Source organism: Malus sylvestris, chromosome 16, assembly GCF_916048215.2.
Source record: "Malus sylvestris chromosome 16, drMalSylv7.2, whole genome shotgun sequence".
In the NCBI taxonomy this organism is placed as follows: Eukaryota; Viridiplantae; Streptophyta; class Magnoliopsida; order Rosales; family Rosaceae; genus Malus; species Malus sylvestris.
The window spans coordinates 26281404-26301946 of NC_062275.1; the positions used below are offsets into that span (position 1 = coordinate 26281404).

The 20543-nt window shown below is 35.8% G+C and overlaps 1 protein-coding gene and 2 long non-coding RNA genes across 5 annotated transcripts; 2 read left to right on the top strand and 1 right to left on the bottom strand.

Moving 5' to 3' along the window:
* Window positions 1-497: 497 nt before the first annotated feature.
* Window positions 498-3677, top strand: LOC126608930 (uncharacterized). Its single transcript, XR_007618036.1, has 3 exons — window positions 498-683; window positions 1820-1871; window positions 3465-3677. It is a non-coding gene; the product is annotated as an uncharacterized LOC126608930 (long non-coding RNA).
* A 3380-nt stretch (window positions 3678-7057) lies between these two features.
* On the top strand, window positions 7058-9623 carry LOC126606258 (uncharacterized). Of its 2 annotated transcripts, XM_050273615.1 has the most exons (7): window positions 7059-7198; window positions 7665-7726; window positions 8001-8120; window positions 8222-8300; window positions 8667-8753; window positions 9157-9207; window positions 9412-9623. In XM_050273615.1, the coding sequence occupies exons 2-7, from the start codon at window positions 7671-7673 to the stop codon at window positions 9487-9489; spliced, it is 471 nt and encodes a 156-aa protein (XP_050129572.1). In that variant the 5' UTR covers window positions 7059-7198; window positions 7665-7670; the 3' UTR covers window positions 9490-9623. The 2 variants fall into 2 exon arrangements, with proteins under 2 accessions (XP_050129573.1, XP_050129572.1); XM_050273616.1 differs by lacking the exons at window positions 9157-9207; window positions 9412-9623 and adding an exon at window positions 8900-9126 and having other exon boundaries at window positions 7058-7198.
* A 5006-nt stretch (window positions 9624-14629) lies between these two features.
* On the bottom strand, window positions 14630-16700 carry LOC126608394 (uncharacterized). Of its 2 annotated transcripts, XR_007617849.1 has the most exons (4): window positions 16232-16698; window positions 16044-16126; window positions 15682-15748; window positions 14630-14837 (listed from the first exon to the last, which is right to left on the bottom strand). It is a non-coding gene; the product is annotated as an uncharacterized LOC126608394 (long non-coding RNA). The 2 variants fall into 2 exon arrangements; XR_007617848.1 differs by having other exon boundaries at window positions 15682-16126; window positions 16232-16700.
* Window positions 16701-20543: the final 3843 nt, after the last annotated feature.

Below are 20543 nucleotides of genomic sequence, written 5' to 3' on the forward strand. Positions count from 1 at the left end.
GTGGTGTAATCTTTCTCTTGTGGTCACTATAAGAAAACATGGATTGGGTGACGGAGTTTTCTGTGAAGTGTAAAAATTCATCACATTTAGGTAGCATAAGTGACGATTTTTTTTTTAAATAGTACCATTAAGATTTTCGCGGAACACCAAAATATTTTGCCTCACTTATACTTTTAGTTTCATCACAAATTTAACATTCATCACATAACAAGGGAGAATGCCACCTAGTCATTCCTCACTTAAAATATTAAATTTAAAAAAAAATTGAGAAAACCCCAAATTAATAAAAGGAAAACTAATGAAAAGGATTTGAAAACTTTAAGTTTTAACTATAAGGACAAAATAAAGGGTAAAATGAACAGTATCAGAATTGACTTTTTAGTGTAAAAATGTGACTTTTCGTTAAAGTGAAGAGTACCATGAGCTTCTCGTTAAAGTTCACATTAATAAAACCTATCTCATTTTATTCACCCCTCCCGTCAAACCATCCCTTCATCTACTCCCTCACCCCAACTCACGACGACCAGCTACTTGGTGGTTGTCAACAACGACGACCACCACCTCGACCACTCTCCCACCCTTTGATTCTCATTCTCTAACTCTCTCATCTCTTTGACATAACAATACCAAATTGCGGAAAGAGAAGTTCGATTTTTATTGCAGTTCTTCCAATCGACAACAAGGTACTTTGTTTCTCTATATTTCCTTAATTGTTTTTGGATTTTGTTCTCCAATTAATTCTTTGGTTGCCAAGTTTAGACACCCAGTTATAAATTTCCTTTATATTTCAAAAATTAATCAGCTACAATATATTATATTCCCTGCAAATTTTGCCTCTGTTGTGAAGGTCGCACATTTTTTGCCATATGTATGTAAAATTTGCAAACTACAAACAATGAAATGTTCTTTCCTACTCTCCTTTCTCGCTGCCTATTCTGCATTTGTAATTCCCTATTTGTTTTGGTGAAATGTGAAGTTATTTTACGTGTAATAAGTTGCTAGGTTTATGTTTGAGCAACATCTCTTTTAAGTGTTTGGATTTTGTTAAGTTCTGGATATTATTGTTCTGCAGTTTTTAGTACACAATTTGAACAACATGACCTTATTAACTACTATAACAAAGATGAAGAATTATTGAAGTTAACTTAATTCTGGGTTTGTGTTGGTCCATTACATATTAATAACAAACATTTGACGTGCTCCTGACTATAAACCTTGCATAGGCTTGTGACTGTTATTTGTTTCAGCAACTTATTAATCTTGTGTACAAGTCAAAAGCTTTCATTTGATGGACGAAGACTCCTTTGTCTGTTGTGTTTTCTTAAGCTTATCTTATTGAGGGCTTTCCATATAGGATTTAACGGTAGTTTATATTGGATGTTTTTTAATGTCAAATACTGTTTTTAGTTTTCAGATTCTCTTCCTATCTATTTGTTTTCTTCCTCTCAATTTTTGTTTCCAAATTTTCATTAAGTTAGAGTAATGAAATTGGTATACATGTTGGTCAATACTTTTGCATTCAGCAGTTTTGGGTTGCTTGAAAAAAAAAACTATGCATATGAGACCCACTATAACCCCATCATGTTCATTCACTACCATAACCAAAGCCAAACAGTTATAGAATTATAAGAAATTCTATTTCATAATTTAAAATTTAAACCACAGCTTATGCTTAATGTGGATTTATTTGGCTACTTACTCTGATGCACAATCCACAATCCAAGTACAGTCCACAAACCACAAACACCGTTTAGTTTATTCTGATGCACACTTACCTTTCTATACACGTATGAAATTTTTATACTTTCATAATTTTTAGGATTGAAGGTGCTAAAGATCGAGATTAATTAAGTACAAGACCAAAGCTTCAAGTAAGTATGTTGTCTTAATGATTGCAATTTACAATGACATAATATTACTGCTACCTCTAGCCAAATTATCATTGCATATGAATAGTAATGAAGAGTATGAAGTATTGTTCATGTATTGAAAGCATGCTGGTTTTTCTGTTAGGTTATTACAATTTATTATCTAGCATGCTGATTTTTGTGTGATTTTGCTATTTTCTAGTATGCTTGTTTTAGTATCTAGTTGCTCTTAAGTTGGGATGTGTATTTTTTGAATTGAGCTTCTTGACGTTTTTGGTTGTTATATTATATGTCTATCTTAATAATTTTTCATACATATTTTATTAGGGTAATGCTAGGGAGTTTAAATTATTTAAACCCAATTTGCAAACCAAATGATGTGGTTGTAGATAATTGGATTATTAACTAAGTGTCGATTAACGTGCTTGTTTCTTATTGGTGACACATCATTTGGTTTAAAAATTTTGGTCTCCCTAGCATTATCCATTTTATTATGGCAACATATTGAAATAAGAGTGTGCAGCTCAGTACTAGGAGTCTAGGATTGAAGTGATCTGACTTCATGGATCGACAATGGATTCGTAGTCGGGATCACCTTAGTTCCGAATATAGAGAAGAGGTCAAGTCATTTATTGACATTGCTTGTCACCATGTGAACTAGAATAATCAAATACCATGTCCTTGTAGAGTTTGTCATAACACCTGTTTTCAATTAGTTGAAGATGTTCATCTCCATTTATTGAATTTTGGTATGGATGTAAATTATGATGGATGGATATATCATGGGGAACATATCCATAAAAAACATAGGTCACTAACTTTTGTATTTTGTGATGCTGATATCGTAACATATTAGATTTATAAGTGACGACAGAAGTATCACGTAAAAGTAAAATATGTGGCAACTCTACCATTTTGTCACTTAAACTATCGCTGACGTTGTATAGGTGATGGTAATTGTGACGTTGGAATTTTGTCACATATAGTCAAATGTGACGAATTTTCATATTTATGTGATTAATGTTGGTCGCTACAAGAGTCTTGTTTTCTTGTAGTGGATGCTTTGCAATGGTTTTGAAGGATACATAATTGTTTTTTCTCTTCAAGTGATGGTATGTGTTTACCTTGTGTATTTAAAGGTGTTGGGTCCAACTTGTAATGTTTAAGTATTGTGAGCTTATCTAACTTGTTGGGTAGGTGTGGATCTTCCGTAGCTAAGGAATCATACTTGCGAGGAGTTTGTTTTGGGTTGTGTTATTTTGTTTGTTTTGTTTGTGGTTTTGTGATGCCTCATAGAAAGACTTCTTTGTTGAAGGAGCATCGTCTGTTGCAAGTTCATCAAAAAGTGAAGCAAGGTTTTGTCCTTGTGAGCATTAACTTTTTGTTTGGTTAGGTGTGGTTATGTGACTAGGTTTTGTATGGGTTTTTTTTGTTACGTTTGTAATTATAAAATTAATTTCTTATCGATGATGTTCATGGTTTTATTTTATTAATAAAATGTTTTTTATCTTAAAAAAAATGCAAATCCATACTTAAAGTTGTTCAATAATGTTTGTTTTGTTCATTTATTATATCTTGTATTGGTTGTTGGAGAAGAGAAGTGAAAAATGGCACAGACTAAGAGTTTGGAAGCGAAAGACGCACTAATTGAAGCCTTTATTGAGAGAAAGGCTAACTATCAATCACGAGATTTCTGATTTTGTTTGTTGTGGCTACTACCATGATCAGGATTAGGGTTTATGTCCCCTTGACAAATTGTACTTTTTATTTTCTTTTTATAAATCTACCCCATTGTCACTTTCCATGATAATAATGCTAAAGTGAGATTGACTTTGTGAATTTACAGGAAAAAAAAAACACACGAAGGAAAAAAAAAGGCTAAAAAAAACTCAAAAATTGTGTTTTTTGTTGTAGTATGAATTTAGTGAATGAAGAAAGAGGGAGATTTGCCAGAGGGAGATAAGTGCTTGAGTACTTCGTGAGTCATATTCCTCATGCCTTATGCCTTTATTTATACTAATAAAGAAGATAGAAACTTGCTCAGTAATACAAGTTGTACAAAGAAAATCTTCTAAATCTCATAGGATTTGTATAGATAATCTACTAAGATTTATACAATCATATTCCTAATTAAATTAGAATTGCAACACTCCCTCATGAGTGTGTAAGTACTCAAGTAGATGACACATCAAGTCTCCAACGATAATGTAGAGGTAGTTGATGAAGTTATTGGCACAATGAATGAATGTGAGTCTAAACTAACAAACTGAAGAATGCATATAGTAGTAAAACTTGCAAAACCTGGCTATATTAAAAACCAAGGCAGGATAAAACCCATAGTCTAAGGAGAAGGGTGAGAAGATACATTATGTCAAAACTAAAGGCCTTCAGAATGCAAGCACAACGCACACAAGGGTATGACCAACCCATGATAGGTGCCTCGTTAAAACCTCGTTAGGTAGCAAAAACTCAATGGAAAAAAGGTCCTAATATAAGGGGAAAAGAGTACATTAGGTCAAGTGAGTGTACTTCTAGATACTCCCCTTGAGTTTAACAAAACTTTCAAATGATAACTACAAGCATTGCAAATGAGATAATTTATGCACACTAATTTCTTGAACAAATTTCTAGAAGGTTAACTTAGGTAGTGACTTTGTGACGAGGTCGGCAAGGTTGTACTGAGATCAGATATGCTTGACTTCAATCTTCTAATGCTTTGTTAATATGATGATGAATATGCTCAACAAGAGCTCTTGACCATATCTTTCACGAATGGCTGATGTAGGTGCGGTGAGCTTGTACTGATTTCAAGATTTTGCAACTAAAGTTTATTTCGTGGACCTCCAAGATATTGTAGTATTCCTAATGGTAAGGATATAACGGTCTGGGAATGTGCCTTGTGAGGGTTTGATGATAACCTTAGATATTGAACTTCGGGTTCCACAACCTCTTTTCAGACCAATAGTGAAGGAAGTGTCATGTCTAATACAATGAGCTAAGCATAACAAAGAGTAAAGTTGAATTTAGATATAAAACTTTGGGTTCCACAACCTCTTTAAGGGTCTCATTTTCATCTAGTGAGATTCATTCTCTCACTATTGTGCTTTTGAGTAAGCAACATGGTAGTAATCAGATTCGAGAATTTAGTGAAGTTTTGTTCTCTACGTTGTTACTTCAAGAGTATGTTAGAGCAAGAAGGATGAGAAAAATCTTCTCCAGTCAAGATTCACTCGAGTTCTATAAACTTCAAAATTGTATCTATTCATGGACGTAAAGGTTTCAATAATGTTTTTCTTCAGGCAATACCATCTTGCATGATTGAACGGTCTATAGAGCGAGCCAAAGAGCCCTGGAATCCTCTTAGCAAGGTACTTCCATTTTTAATTTTTTTATAGGCATAAATCTACAAATGAAGATAATGGAGGAGATTTAGCTCAATTCATGCCATTATTGGCTTTAATGGTTTTTCAGCTTCCGAATAGTCAAGTGGAGTATCATGTCTTGTACCTACATAAAGTAGTTTCGGTCAGAAACTTCCATGTCAATGAAATCGAACTTGAGACAGTTTCAATAGTCCACTGAATGAAGAGAATAAGATTGTGGTTGGTGCTATGAGAAATAAAAACCTACATAAAAGTATCTCTAAATGAGATGTCAAAATCTTAAGTGGAATGTCATTGTGCATATTTGACATCAAAAGTCTCTCTAATTGATGTGTTATTTGTTGATTGGATTTCAAGGCTTTGTGATTTGGAGTCAAATTTTGACATCAATATCAATTTTTTTATTAATTCATCTTAATGATGGGTTCCTTATTCCACAAACATTTCAACCAATTCGGTTCGAGAAGTACAAAATTTGACATAAGATTTTAGATGCCACATTAGCCATCAATTGTATTTTGACTCTTATAATTTGATATTTCCTTTGGAGATGGACTAAGCATCAAAGTTAGAACATTGGGTTCTAACTCATGGTTTGGTTTGTTGAAAAACTTCATGTTTTTCATGGGTGTATTGTTTTATTAAAGATTCGGGTTTCAATGACACTAAATTTGAAATTACAAATTCGATATAAATGAACCTCTAGTTCAAAACAAAGTACCTGCCAGAACATAAGATACAATGTACAACTAGTATAGTGAATTTAGGTTCCTTCGGGGACCCAATATGAGTAGCTTTGGAACTACGAAAGGATGTTAATAGTCCCAAGAAAAATGATAAAATATTGAATCGTAATTTAAAAAAAAATAGATTTCATATCAAAAATATGTTTTTTGTCAGAATTATGGACTCAGTGTCACTAAATTAATCCAATAGGTCAGGCCCAAGCAGGGGCCGACAGTATAAGCAAGAAAATATAGTGGTCCAAGCCCATATTTGGGCTAGGTGGCTGCGGGCCAAGTAGAAGAGAACCTAGATTATTGGTATCGGCCGCGACGAAGGCATCCCAACAAAAACTAGGCGTTGGCTGAAGCAAAACGGTAAGCCCAATTGTTTGGGTTTGGGTCCTGATGTGCAGCAGGCCCAACGAATTGGGTTGCAAATGCAGGATGCCAAACGACATCGTTCTGAAATGGGTCCAGGCCGTGGCTTGCGTGCACGATTAGGGTTTTGTTTATAATTTTCTTAAAACACCACAATTTCTTTCTATTTTCATGTTTTTCTTTGTACTCACACAATTTATAGAACATGAACAGCATGTATAATTGAACAATATAGGCAACATATAAAGCAAAAATAAGTGTGAATGTTTTTCATGCTATCAAGGCTTATAAAATATCGATTTCGTATTTTAGAATAACTTGAATTGGATGGAAACAATAAAAATCTATGAATGGTGGTTGTAAAAGATCATTTTCCAAAATTCTTCGATTTCTCAACCTAACAACATGAGCGTGTTGATAACGTGTTACATTATGAATTTACTGAAGGAAGAAAGATGGAGATTTGCTAGAGAGAAGAGAAGAGGCTTAGGAATTCACGAGTCATATTCCTTATGCGTTGGAGGAATATGATTTTTGATCGCACGATATACAATGAATGGATATGATTGGAGGATCTCCAGGATCCCCACAAAGAGGATCCTCTCCCCTTCCAAAATATTCGAATTGGCATGAATTTACGAGATTTTGAAATATCTAAAATTGATTGTAGATCAATTTGGGACGTTTAAGAAAAGTTGGGGGACCAAAGTAGGACAAAACAAAACGTAAGGGGGCAAATTTGAATTTAATGTAGTTACAGCAGCGGCTTTTGATGGAGGGATTTGGGATTTGGGATTTGGCAAGTCGCTTAATACAAAAGCTCGATTGGGCACGACCCACTCAGGTACTTTGTGATTTCTCTCATCTTCTTCTTCTGCACCGTAATTATACATATTTGTTATGTTTATAATCCCCAAATATGTTTAGTTTTTCATGGATTCCAAGTTTGTTGCTTTTTCATTTTCCAAATATCATTTCGTCAAGAAACAGAACGCAGCTGCGTTTTTCTCCTTCCGAGAGATTTTTCCGTGTCTCTCTACTTGTATTGTGACACGTGGAGTGCCTGCTTGAATATCGGGCACCTTGAAAATTTCCTCCTTGTTTTGGAGCACTGGATGTGTTTGATGAAATGCCCGAGAGAGCAGTTGGCTGCCTTTCGGTTTTTTGGCGCTGGTTCTCAGTGGGAATAGCTGGTTTCAATTTGATGTGGGAAAAAACAGAGTTGATGATTCATGAATCTTTTGAGTTTTTTCCTTCTCTCGTATTATAGTGCCCATTAGTGGCATAACTACTATCAAATTAACGTGCAGGATTAAATGGGGGAGCCATCACTTTTTGATCAAATGATCAGCCATCTACGTGCAACATCCAAGTATGAACATTATATTTTTACTTAACTTGTCATTTTCGATCTTAAGATGATATGTCTCTGTTATTCCAAGGCCTTTAACTACTGTTTTTCGTATCTTGAACTACTTCCATTGGTCTTGAATCTTGATGCAGTATTTAAAAGTTCAGTTTAGGATGTAGGCACTTCTTAATTCTGGGCTTTGCCTACACCGCCTCTTGTCATGTTATCTAATCAATTTGACTGTATTATGTTTGTTTCACTTCAGTCTCCTTATGTTTATGGTCTGTTATGTAAGGTATTACACTGGCTATCCAAAGGATCTTGGGCCATCAAGGGTCATCCATTTTACATCAGAACGCGAGTTTGTCCAGCTCCTTCATGAAGGCCATCCCGTGGTTGTTGCATTCACCCTCAGGTCATCTAGAGCTGGTCTCCATCAATTTTTTTTTTAATATTTTTGATGTTAAACCTATACTCTTCAATTGAAGGTTTAAATACTTGCTTTGGATATTGCAGGTGTAATCTCACAAAACATCTTGATGGAGTATTGGAGGAAGCTGCAGCTGAGTTTTATCCCCATGTAAAATTTATGCGCGTAAGTAACTAAATACTACCATTAATTATTAATGATATCAATTGTTTGCCTTCAATTATGAATGCTCAAACATGTTGTGCGCTAGCATGAGCCTTGAAAACATATTTATAAGCAGCATGTGTGAATTAAAGCCCATGCCTTTACCTTTGGCCCTTATAGCCCAATGGTTTTATTGGCATTGTTTCGAAGAGGGAAGTTTTACGTTTAAAGAAGAGGGCTGCTCACACCAGAAAGAAGAAAAAAGATCTGTCTTTGATGAAAGCCTGATTCCCTGATTCTTGAGCCAATTTTCACATAATTTTATGTTAATCTTCCCTTGGAAACAGTGGTCTCTTATATGTTTTGTTCTTGCATTGGCATTTTCAGGTCGAATGCCCAAAATATCCTGGTTTCTGTATAACACGGCAGAGGAAGGAATATCCATTTATAGAAATATTTCATAGTCCACAACAAGTAAGACAACATATCTTTCTCTACAATTTTCATGTTTTGAACCTTGAACTTGAAGCGAGTCCGTTTCATATTTTATAGCATTCAAAAAGTCTTGGTGGCATGCAGTATGATCAGGATTCCATCATGCATTTAATTTTTCATTGTAGTGTGTTGAAGGCCATCAAACAAATTCGGGGGTAAAAATGGAAACTAAATCCTGTATCGACATCATAAAGTTTCCATTTTAGCCCGAATTTGTACTCTTCTGGAAAATAAGGGAAAGTGTTGATTGTCCATCCATGACATGCTTTGTTGATATGCTGAAGGTTTTCTTTTGTATTTTTGACTGAGACACCTCTTAGGCACTATGCAACTGCTCGTCTTTCGCTTATTGAAATTTTTTCATATTCATGCACAAAACCAGGGAAGGGTTGCTGATGCAAATATTACAAAGTACTCTGTGAAAGTTGTTCCCGTAAGTTTCCACTCTTACTTACAGATTATGTTGTTTCTTTCTCAAGTGAATTTTCCTGTGTCATATTCCAACCTGATTACATCGCTCCATATTCTAGGGAAACCATTTTTACTTTTATGTATGCATACAGAGACTCGTCATCTTTTTTCCCCTCCATTTTTATTCTCACGCGTTGTCTGTTTTGTCATATCTGCACATTTCCAGTTCAATTACGACACTAGTGCCTACGGATTTAGAGAGTTTTTCAAGCGTCACGGGATACAGTCGTCAAGTCCACAGTGAAAATCTGCTGACGAATGAGTACGAGTTTGCGAGTTAATTAGTTTTTGTTTATTCGTTGATCAAATTATACAGACAGACCTTGGTCTATATGTAATGATTTGAGATCTTTGAACTAAAGCCGAAGTTTACTGATTTGTCTTATTTTTCCTTATAGTATTATTGTTATATTATTTAACAAATATGTTACAATGAAACTCAAACCTTACACTTCCAACTTAGGTGAAACACAAACTTATTCTCATCTCATTGCCATTAAAACTCGCGTCACAACATTTTCGTTTCAATAAACAACTCGAAATTGTCAGACGGGAAAGTAAAAGGGTGTGTTCTTGAAGGTGCTTGATTGAAGCATCCCATGGGTGTGCCTCTAGATTTCTTGTTACTTCCTTCAACTGTGGACCTGGAAACATGTCAATGCTTTACCAAAAAGTTTGTAGATTGTCTTACCTTAACCTGAATTCCTAAAATCTTCAAGGTGCCTAAAGTGATTTTTTGCTTCTAGCCACAGATGCATGTTTGTAGAAGGGTTTGGACTCCTTTCCTCTTCCCAAAGTTTTTTATAACCTAATATTTACGAGCCTAACATACCAATGTTCAAGCTTGACTTGTTTCTTATCAACCCAAACATAAACTCGGCTTGTTTCTTGCACGAGCCTAGCTTTGTTGAGCTGAATCCAATGCAAGCTCGAGCTGTTTTGAGCTAATGCTAGTTGGTCCAGTCGTGAGATGAGGGAGATACATAAAGGAGTTACATGAATCTATTTCACGCAAGTTTTTCTTCATGTATGCAGCATGATATGATGAAAAAGTGATAGTGAGAGTAATCTACTACATTAAACATGCCTGACATTTAAAAATAACTTCTTGAAAGCAGCCGGTTGCCAAACTCTTGAAGTTCTTCAATTCTGCATGTTCTTCTACCAGTAAGCCCATCACTCCATAATAACTTTGCTGAGAAGACCAAAAGTCAAAGAATTTTGGATAATTTGCCCATACACCCCTTTTCGACATGTCATCATCACGGCCAACTCATATCCTGCGGTACCCACCCGGACGGTTTGGATATTTATAACTGAGAGTTCCCTTCTATCCATGGAAAAACACTTGGTGGGATTTGCTCTGGATCTATTTTAATGATTCGAACTATCTATTTTTTGATTCTCGACTCAAGATTATCCAACAAAAACTGAATTATTTATTTCTGTAATTCTCAATTCAAGATCATCCTAATAAAAAAATAAGATAAAATTTGAAACCGTTAATGCGTCTAATTGGAGTCAAGTAAATGGACGAGTATGATACTTCAAGGAAAAAAAAAAAAAAGCAAAAATGACAGCCATTTGATTGAGTGGTCAAACGAATTCAGATTTCAATGGTTTTTTTTCAAGAAAGACCTTTGAGAGAAGACTTATATATTTGGATTATTAAAGAGCATCCCATTGGGATCCCAAAGAGTGGCCAAACATTGGGTTGGTAAAGCATTATTGTAGAATTTTTCAGGTCGACGGGCCGAGGGTCCACTCCAACAACATTGATACTGTCTGTCCCCACTTAATCACCTGCACAATCCTCAGGTGTGGAGTTTTATCACAAAAGGCCTCAGTGTTAGTTAGAGTGGGATAATTCTATATAAATTGCTCTTTCTTCTTCCCTCTGTCCGATGTGGGACAAATTGAGTTCCAACAATTATGGTCTATCTAAGTGTGGGGTTATATCTCATAAGACCTCGAAAATGGATTTTTCTTTAATACTTACCTAGCATTGAATGATACAAGAAATGAATGATTCAAATTGAAAATAGAACATTATTCGCACAAATCTAGCAAAAACAAGAAGGAAAAAGAAATTACTAAAATCTAGTAATTCAAATTAACTTTGTTTTTATTTTTATTTTTATTTTTATTTTTTTGCAATTGACCCTTTACCACAGTGGTGGAAAGGAGTTTGGTCCTTGCATGACGGGGTGGATTCGAACCCCGTCGGGGCTAATCTAACATTTAATCTAACAAAATCTATCGTATGACAACAAAAAAAAAAACTTTGTTTTATGTCAGTTACACATCAATGTGAAGACCTGTTTGGTAGTATTCCCTGCCTTTTTGGCGAGAGAGGATCCGACATGAAGACTTGTTTGGTAGTATTCCCTGCCTTTTGGTGAGAGAGGATCCTCGCCAGATCCTCTTTGTGAGGATCTCGGGGATCCTCCAATCACATCCGTTCATCGTACATTGTGCGGCCAGTTTTCGTTAGGTACTGTTTATATTCAATTTTAAATAAAAAAAAATTACAATGATTTCTGACCGCATGATGTACAATGAACGGATGTGATTTGAAGATTCTCAGGATCTTTACACCCCAAGATCCTCACAAAGAGGATCTGACGAGGATCCCCACTCCTTTTTGGATGCGAAAGCGATTTCAGATTGTAGTTTTGCACGCATAAGATCATCTAGGAGATGTCAAATATGCCAAATAAGATTAAAAGACTTTCAAGTGTTCTCCAATGGATTTGCCATATATGATGTGGCATGTGAGTCATTTGACTCCTTACTTTCTAGCTGCCTTTTTTGAAAGCAAACAAAGAAGAAGTCAAATATATTTAATTTAATTTTTAATGCATGGGTCCCATTAACAACCAATAGAATACAAACTAAAACTAATTTTGATTATTTTTTAATAGTTAATGTAACTCTAGGCCCAATAAAATAATAAAATAAATATTTGAGACATCTATTGGAAAAGAAGAAGATTTAGCACTTGTATTCAATTTGCCACATCAACCAAGAAATAAAATTTTGACATACTATATTTGACATATCCATTGGAGATGCTCTAAACTACAACGGACGGTAAAGCTAAAGAATTGCAGATTATAATATTAATTAAGTAGACCAACAGGCTGAAGACCTCTATAGTTGACCAATTATTTGCAACTTTATCATCATATTCTATGGAAAAGGATCCTCGCCGGACGCCTTTTTTGGGGATCATAAGGATTTCGTGATCATGATCGTTTATAGTACATCGTGCGGTTAAAAATCATTTCAAAATTTAAAATTTAAAATTAAATATAAATAATACCTAACAAAAACTGACCGCACGATGTACAATGAATGATCACGATCACGAGATCCCTAGAATCCCCAGGAAAAGAATCTGGCGATAATCTTTTTCCATATTCTATAAGACTTAAATGTTTCTTTTTCAAAATTAATGTTAATTTAGGAATGCTAAATGTATCTTTTCTTTGTTTTATGTTGTCACATATATTGACTAATAATCAAGCTTTCGATGTGTAGATTTTTTTCTTCCTTTTTATATACAACGATAACAAGTGGGGTGATGATTGAGCTTTACTATGAGCTAGTCATAATTTAGTATTGAAATTACTAAGTCACTATTCATGGAGTCAAACATCAAACATCTCACTTAATAATGAAGAGAAATTCTAAAACTTTAATTTCCAAGTTCAATAAATATTACCTAAGTCATTTTCAAGCTCTGAGAGTGCCGCTGCTAGAAGGAAAAATTGACTTTTTATAAGCAGCCAAGCCTACCCCTACTTGTTTGTTTTTTAACAAATAATATTATCTACCCTTACTTAGCATTCTTATTTTATCATTTGTCTATCTTCTTACTACGTTTCACACTTAGCTAGTAACGTTTGATACAAAATTCCTAACATAATCTAAAATCTGCTACCTTTGACATCTGATTTTTTTTTCCTCCAGTATTGGACATAGGCCTCATTGGATGTTTAAGATTGGCTTGGCTTGAACAACTTATTAAATTCAATGAATGTTGAATGCAAATATGGATGCCAAATTGCATACTTTGTCCAAGTGAAAGTAAAAGATAGAGAAATCACAAAGAAATCGGAAATGGTAGGATTCGAAAAAATATGTTAGTTGACGTCCATGTATATATTTCTATTTAACATTCATTGAATCTAGTGGATTGTCGAAGCCAAGACATGAAACGAGCTCATAGAATCTATATTGTGTAAGCTGCTAGATTAGTTGGGAATTTAATCTCAAATGAGTTTGCGGTTCATTCTTCCTCGCAGTGTCGACAAAGGGGACATGTTTATGTTCATGGAAAACAAGAAGAGACGGATACAGGTGTCAATTTGGAACGTTAGTAGTAGACAAAAGATATTTATGGGAAATTATATCAAGATGTGATTGCGATATATAGTTATATACAGGGATTTTTGTTATTGGCAAAAATGTCAAATATGTGATGAGCAAGGATAAATTCAAACATGCTGCGGTTTCATATGCCAAGCAATCCACAAATTTTTTGCGGTATTTTAATGGACATAAATGAAGGTTTGTGAAATGTTGAATTTTAAAGAAAACTTAGTTGTCAAAAGGACCCTTAATTGACAGGAACAGTAGGGAGGGCCATCCTATATGTTGACATATTGCTAACCTCCATTAAAATTCAAAATATCAGTTGTACCGGTGAGAGACAGATGAGCAATTAAATCTTTCATCAATACATCATATAGTTGGGAGGAAAGGATTAAAGAATGAAGGTAGTATTAGATAAGCCCTACTAATATGTAGAACAGATAGTTACAAACTTATAAGATTATCAACTTTTCTTCTTTTTTTTTTTCTTTTTTTTTTCTGGAGAAATATAACTTTATACACATAGTAGGGATAGGCAAATACTCACGGGTATGAGTAACCGCAGTTAGTTGCCCATTTAAAATTCACAACTACGGTTATGGGTAATCGTTGAGATAAATAAACGGTTATAAGTATAACCATTTACCTGTGAAATTTAAATGAGTGGTTCATTGTATTACCCGCGGTTATAAACAAATATCCATTTAACCGTTTATTTTAATATATGTAAAATTAAAAAATAACTAGAACCCTAAATTAATAAATTTTAACGTCAGAAAGATCTTACTAATTATGAGTTTGAGTTTATTTATCATGCATTGCATTCTAAAGTTAAACATATGTTGGTTAGAAGGGAATTAAATTATTGACGTGTTTTCATATATATATATATAACTTGACACACCCCGACCTAGTCAGGGCGTCCTGGCCATCACGTGGGAGTGACGTAATCATGTGCATAGTGCGGAAGCAATAAAGATATAAAGGAAATACGAAGGAAAAAAAAAACAAATTACTAGCAGAACTAGTTAAGATAGAGTGCTAGTGCGAGATTTAACGTGAAATACACAACCAGAGCATCAGTATCCTAGATGCAGTCAAGCAGAACAAGTACTAATTATAAAACACCCAAAGGTGATCCTACATTTATGATGTTCTATTAGAACCACCGTCGAAGTCCTCGTGAGCCACCCAAGCACTGCTATCTAAAACCTGGAGGGGTGCAAAACAGAAAGTGTGAGTGGGAAAAAACAAAGCTTTTCAAAATCATTTCATTTCTCAAAAGTTCTAACCCCTCGTCGTAAAATCTGTATAATTTCCCATAAATCATGATAATGATAATAAGCTGAATTGGAAATCATACTCAAAATGAAAATCCATAGAAGTATACCATGCCAAAGTATCTCAATGCAATGCTATAAGTAATCCAGGCAAAATATATCAATGACAAATATTGCGTCAGCCAAATCCCTCTAACTGAATCTGCACGGCTGAGTATATAGCTCATAACCAATCTCAATCATATCAAATCAAATCCTGCACACAAGTCGGAACCACTTAAAGTGGTCTGTACGACAAGACTAGGTGTAAAATAAATAAGCTCTAGTGCTACGATCATGTGAAGGATGTGCGAATGATCGCGGGTCACCTACGAGTCGGAAGCACCTAAAGTGGTCTCTACGACAAGCCTGTGCACCTAACTTGGATCCAAGGTGAGCATATGGTGCGGGAGGTGAACATCACGTGAAGGACTGTGCCCTAACTCTGGGTGGGAGCACTAACACCGAGGTGCAGGTTTATGAGCTCTCAATACATCACATCATAATCACACCATATCTCGCATAACCGAAGCAATCTCATATCTTTAATTTATGCACTTACCCGGCACTTACATGTGCGTCCATAGCACCAATCATAAATATATGCAACTACTAATGCATAAATAAAATAGGCAGATACTTTGCATGGCATTTCAAAATGTATAATAATTCAAATTCATTTTCTGGGAAAAGTCTCAATTATATAGGTATATACGGAAAACCAAAAGCCCACTCACTGGTATGTCGAAGGGTCGTAGCCCTCGAGCCTCGATTGATGGCGCTCGTCCTCAGGATAGGTCTCACCTATATGCGAAATAACTGAATAAACGTTATTTAAAGCACATACACAAAACTAGGAAATAACTTCTCATACAATGCTCAAATGGGGTATTTGAATATACCACCATGACCTACTCAACCTCAGGAACATCCCCATATTTTTAGAAAAATTTTCCAACCACCCACGCACCCTTATGTGCCGACCAAGGCATGGCCAGACGCGCCCCCATGCGCGGCCACGTGCCTGGTACGCCTAACAGAATCTTTAACGGCGTTAGGGAATATTCCGTCAAAAGTAGCATATTCCGTTAAAACTAACCTGATGCCATTAGAATATTCCGTCAAGTTTGACGGAATATTCCGTCGTCTTCAACTTTCGAACTCCGGTGATCGACGTCGTCGCTGGAAAATTGGAAAACTTCAAATCTTCACCCCGTTCATTTCCCAACCAAATTTCATGAAATTTGTACCAAAATGAAGCTTAGGACGAGAGGAACAAAACCGTACCACTTTCGAGCCTTGAAATTCATGGGATTTCGCCGGAGGAACCTCGATAATCCGGCCAAACTTGAAACTCGCCAAACTTGACTTCCCAACGTCTAATTCGCTTCGTTTTTCTTCTCTGAGCTTCGTGAAGATGTCTTAAAGCTCACCAGTAGCTTAAAATCTTCTAAAAACCTTACATTCACGATTGCATGAACAGTGCTCAAATCGGAGATTAAGGTTTCTTGGGTTTTCGAGGTTTTCACGTCCAACCACCACCACCATTCGACTCCTGAGCTTGCAAGGAGTCCAAAAACACTAATTACAACCTTGATCTGTGAAGTTTGAAAGGGTTTTGGGGTTTGTCCGTACAGGTTGTACGGAAATGGTAAGAATTCCGAGAGAGAGGAGAGAGATAAGGTCAACGGGAGAGAGAGAGTGTGTGTGTGTGTGTGGTCCTGATTCTCTTACAACCAACCAAAACAATTAGAACCTTTAGTTCTAATTGTGTCCAAAGAGTTAGGAAGAAAATGATTGGTCCACAACACAACTTAAACCACACAACACCACAACCGTCTAAGGGTATTTTAGGGAATTCACACCTTCGAAAAATTATATTTCGGGACGGGCTGTCACATAACTACGTTCGTCTTGCTATTTTGGTTATAAATCAATGTTTCATGATCATGTGTATGGATGTTCTTGTTAATTCATTTCCAAATTCTTATTGTGGTTATAAATTAATGTTTGATGTTAGGATGTTGGGTAAGAAAAATCTCATTGATTCATTGTCAAATATGACGGTGTTTAATTGTCAGAAAAAGAAAATTAAGACAAATTTTTATTTATTTATTTTCAAGTTGTTAAAAAACATGTAGATGTGTATAAAAGGGGTGAACGAGTTAAAAATGGATAAACGGGTTAAAAATGGGGATGCGATTACAGTTAAATGGGTACGTGGTTATGAGTATATAGCTAACCATTTATAAATGGTTATGGGTATGGGTGTAACCGTTTTTAAACGGTTATGAGTATGAATATAATCGTTTATGCAATTACTCAAAGGATAGACAGTTATGCGAGTAAAAGTTTAAACGGTTATGGGTAAATAATTGTAGTTACCCACCCGTTATAACCATTGCCTATCCCAACATCATGAGCAATTCAAGAATCATGGTAATAGAGAGTTTGATTCTAAGAGACCTTACCCTTAAGATCGTATAGTAAATGTTACTGGTTTATAGGATTATCAACTAGACAACTGGGACAATGAAGTATTCTCTTATATAATAACATAAGACGTATTGCTTCATGTTCCATACTTTGAAAAATCTCTTCTAAACAAGAGGGATGTGGCTTAATTTGGAACGTTAATTACAATAATATAACACTTATTTTAGGTCGCATAATACGCTAAGCTTCCATTTGGCACGCAATGGCCAACAACAGTTAACCATAATTATAGATTCATATTAATTCTTATTTCCATTTTGATAAGCATACTAATTGTTTTTCTAATTCATTTGAAAGATTATTATTTTCCTATTAATCACCAATTGTTCTCCTTTAGGATAATATTAGTGACTGCCTTGACCACAATGTGTTCATAATCTTTTTCAATAGAGCATATAGACCAAGTACCGGTGGACCAAAATGTCACGAATGGTCTGTTTGAGATTACTTTTGTTGAAAATATTTCGAGAAATACTTTCATGAAACGTTTCTATGACCTAAAAGCACATTGCACAATGAAATTTGATATTGTATCATTTTTTTTTTTAAACAAATGATAGTATCTACACTAAGGAGGTAGGAGAGTGAACTAAGTCTCACAATCGGTCTACCAAAATAATGTGGTTCAAATTTGCCTTTGGCAAGATACACTTTTGTTTTATTTGAATATCTCATTCTTCTCGCAATGAGGATTCTCACATCGTCTCCGTTTATCGTATATCATGCGGTCAGTTTTCGCCAGGTACTGTTTATATTTATTTTTAAATAAAAAAATTTAAAATGATTTCTGATCGCATGATGTACGATGAAGGGATCGTCTGGATCCTCATAAAGAGGATCCGGAGAGGATCCTCATTCTAATTCTCTACTAAATTGATGGCGAGTCTGTCAAAGGCTTTGTCTAGGGAAAGTTTTGATCTTGTACTTGTGCTTGTTTGAAGCATTTGGAAAGAAAGGAATGCCTTCTACTGGAATATGGTACTTCAACGCCTCCTCTGGAAATTCAATGCAAGAATGGCATGGCTGCAGGAGTTTAAAAAGTGGTATGGTAAGACAAAACTCACACAGCGCTCTACTGTGCCAACATGGAAGAAGCCGGAGAGTGGATGGCTCAAATGCAATTTTGACTGGACTTGGGAGGAGCACGGAGGTGTAGGGGGTGTGGGTGTAGTTATCCGTGATGATACGGGAACCTTTGCATGCGGAGATGGAAGCGGCGAAGATAGCTGTTATATTTGCCCAGGAAACGACTGCAGACTTGGTGGAATTTGAAGGAGATGCACAGCTTGTTTTAGCTGCTTTAAATCTGGGGTAGTGAATGATACCTCTGCACTGGACACGTCGTGAATGATGCTCGGACCCTTCTCGGTTCATTCCCTCATATCAAACTCACCTACACTCGACGAGAAGCCAATACGGTGGCTCAAAGATTAGCAAGATCGGGGTTGTCTCTGGAACAACAAGTGGTTTAATTTGAAGAACCACTGATGTAATTACTGATCTTTTATTTAAGGAGAAATTAGGTTCCCATTTTTTTCTTTCTACACCATTGATTCAAACCGTATTCCTTTTCAACTTTTAATCAAGGTCCTTAGGTTTTAATGAATGTCATTATTTCAATAATAAATATTTACGTGTCAAGATAATTAAATTGTATTAATAAATATATTTGTTTAGTGTTAGAAACGTTACATTTGGTATTGTTGATGCACAAAACCGGAGGGGTCTTGGAACAACTTAAATCCGACCGTGAATCTGCAAGTAATGTAAATAACACAAGATGTATCGTGGTTCATCCCAAGATTTGGGTTACGTCCACACTGATATTGTATTTCTGAGGGGGAGAGAGAGAGCCTCTATAATGAATCTGAGAGGCTCTGAGGGTGAGAGCTTGAGGGGGTGAGGAGCCGGCCTCCCCTAATTGTGAGGGTGAGGAGTCATTTTATAGAATAAGGGCTCCTCACTTATTACATATTTGCCCCTTCCTTTATTACATAATTACATTTAAGTCCCCTGAGTATTTATACGAAATCTAAATACGGAGGCTCTAAGTATGGTACAAACAGTAGTCCCCCAAGTCTTCAGTCAAGAGAGTCTTTTGGCTGGAGACTTGAAATTCAGTCCATGTGTGGGCCGAAGTAACTAGATGTCGTCTAGAGCTGAATACTCGATATTAGGCGGCGCTCAATGTGAAATGAGGCTCAACTAGATGTAGCACATGTTGCAAGGCTGCTCGGCTTGTGGCTTATGTTGCCTTGGTTGGCTCGGCTTGTGGCAATTGAAGGTGAAGGAGTCCCTTTTATAGAATAAGGGCTCACTCCTCAATACATGAATGATGGGCTAAAGTTGATGCTCTCTAATGATGGTGAGGGAGTTCCTTTTATAGAATAAGGGCTCGCTCCTCAATACATAAATAATGTGCTAGAGTTGATGCTCTCTAATGATGGTGAGGGAGTCCCTTTTATAGAATAAGGGCTCGCTCCTCAATACATAAGTGATGGGTTAAGTCCCCCAAGTATTTTTTATAAGGCCCAATATATGGTACATAGTGTAGTCCCCCAAGTCTTCGGTCAATAGAGTCTGTTGGCTGGAGACTTCATATTGAATCCATGTATGGGCCGAAGTGGCGGTTGTTCGAAGACGGTATTTGTATACCCTGCACTGAAGCTTTGTAGGTGAAGCTTTGCAAGTGAAGCTTTGAGGCTGGAGCTCTGTAAATGAAGCTTTTGAAGCTAGAGCTTTTGTAAATGAAGCTCTTGAAGCTAGAGCTCTGTAAATAAAGTTTTTGGAGCTAGAGCTCTGTAAATAAAGCTTTTGAAGCTAGAGCTTTTGTAAATGAAGCTTTTGAAGCTGGAGCTCTATAAATGAAGCTTTTGAAGCTAGAGCTTTTGTAAATGAAGCTTTTAAAGCTGATTGACATGAGTGATGCTCATGAATGTTTATGTTGATTGACATGAGTGATGCTCATGGATGTTGACATGAGTGATGCTCATGAATGTTGACATAAGTGATTGATGCGTAAATTAACTTAACGCACAAATTAAACCCTCTTGTTGACAATTGTAGTATATGTATAAGTAGGGATCGTTCTTAAACCGGGGAT

Bases quoted from the DNA above. Each gene is read 5' to 3' on its own strand.
- LOC126606258 (XM_050273615.1), top strand. From the start codon at position 7,671: ATGGGGGAGCCATCACTTTTTGATCAAATGATCAGCCATCTACGTGCA. The intron at 7,727-8,000 runs GTATGAACATTA...CTGTTATGTAAG, and splicing joins CATCTACGTGCAACATCCAA to GTATTACACTGGCTATCCAA. The intron at 8,301-8,666 runs GTAAGTAACTAA...TGGCATTTTCAG, and splicing joins CCCATGTAAAATTTATGCGC to GTCGAATGCCCAAAATATCC.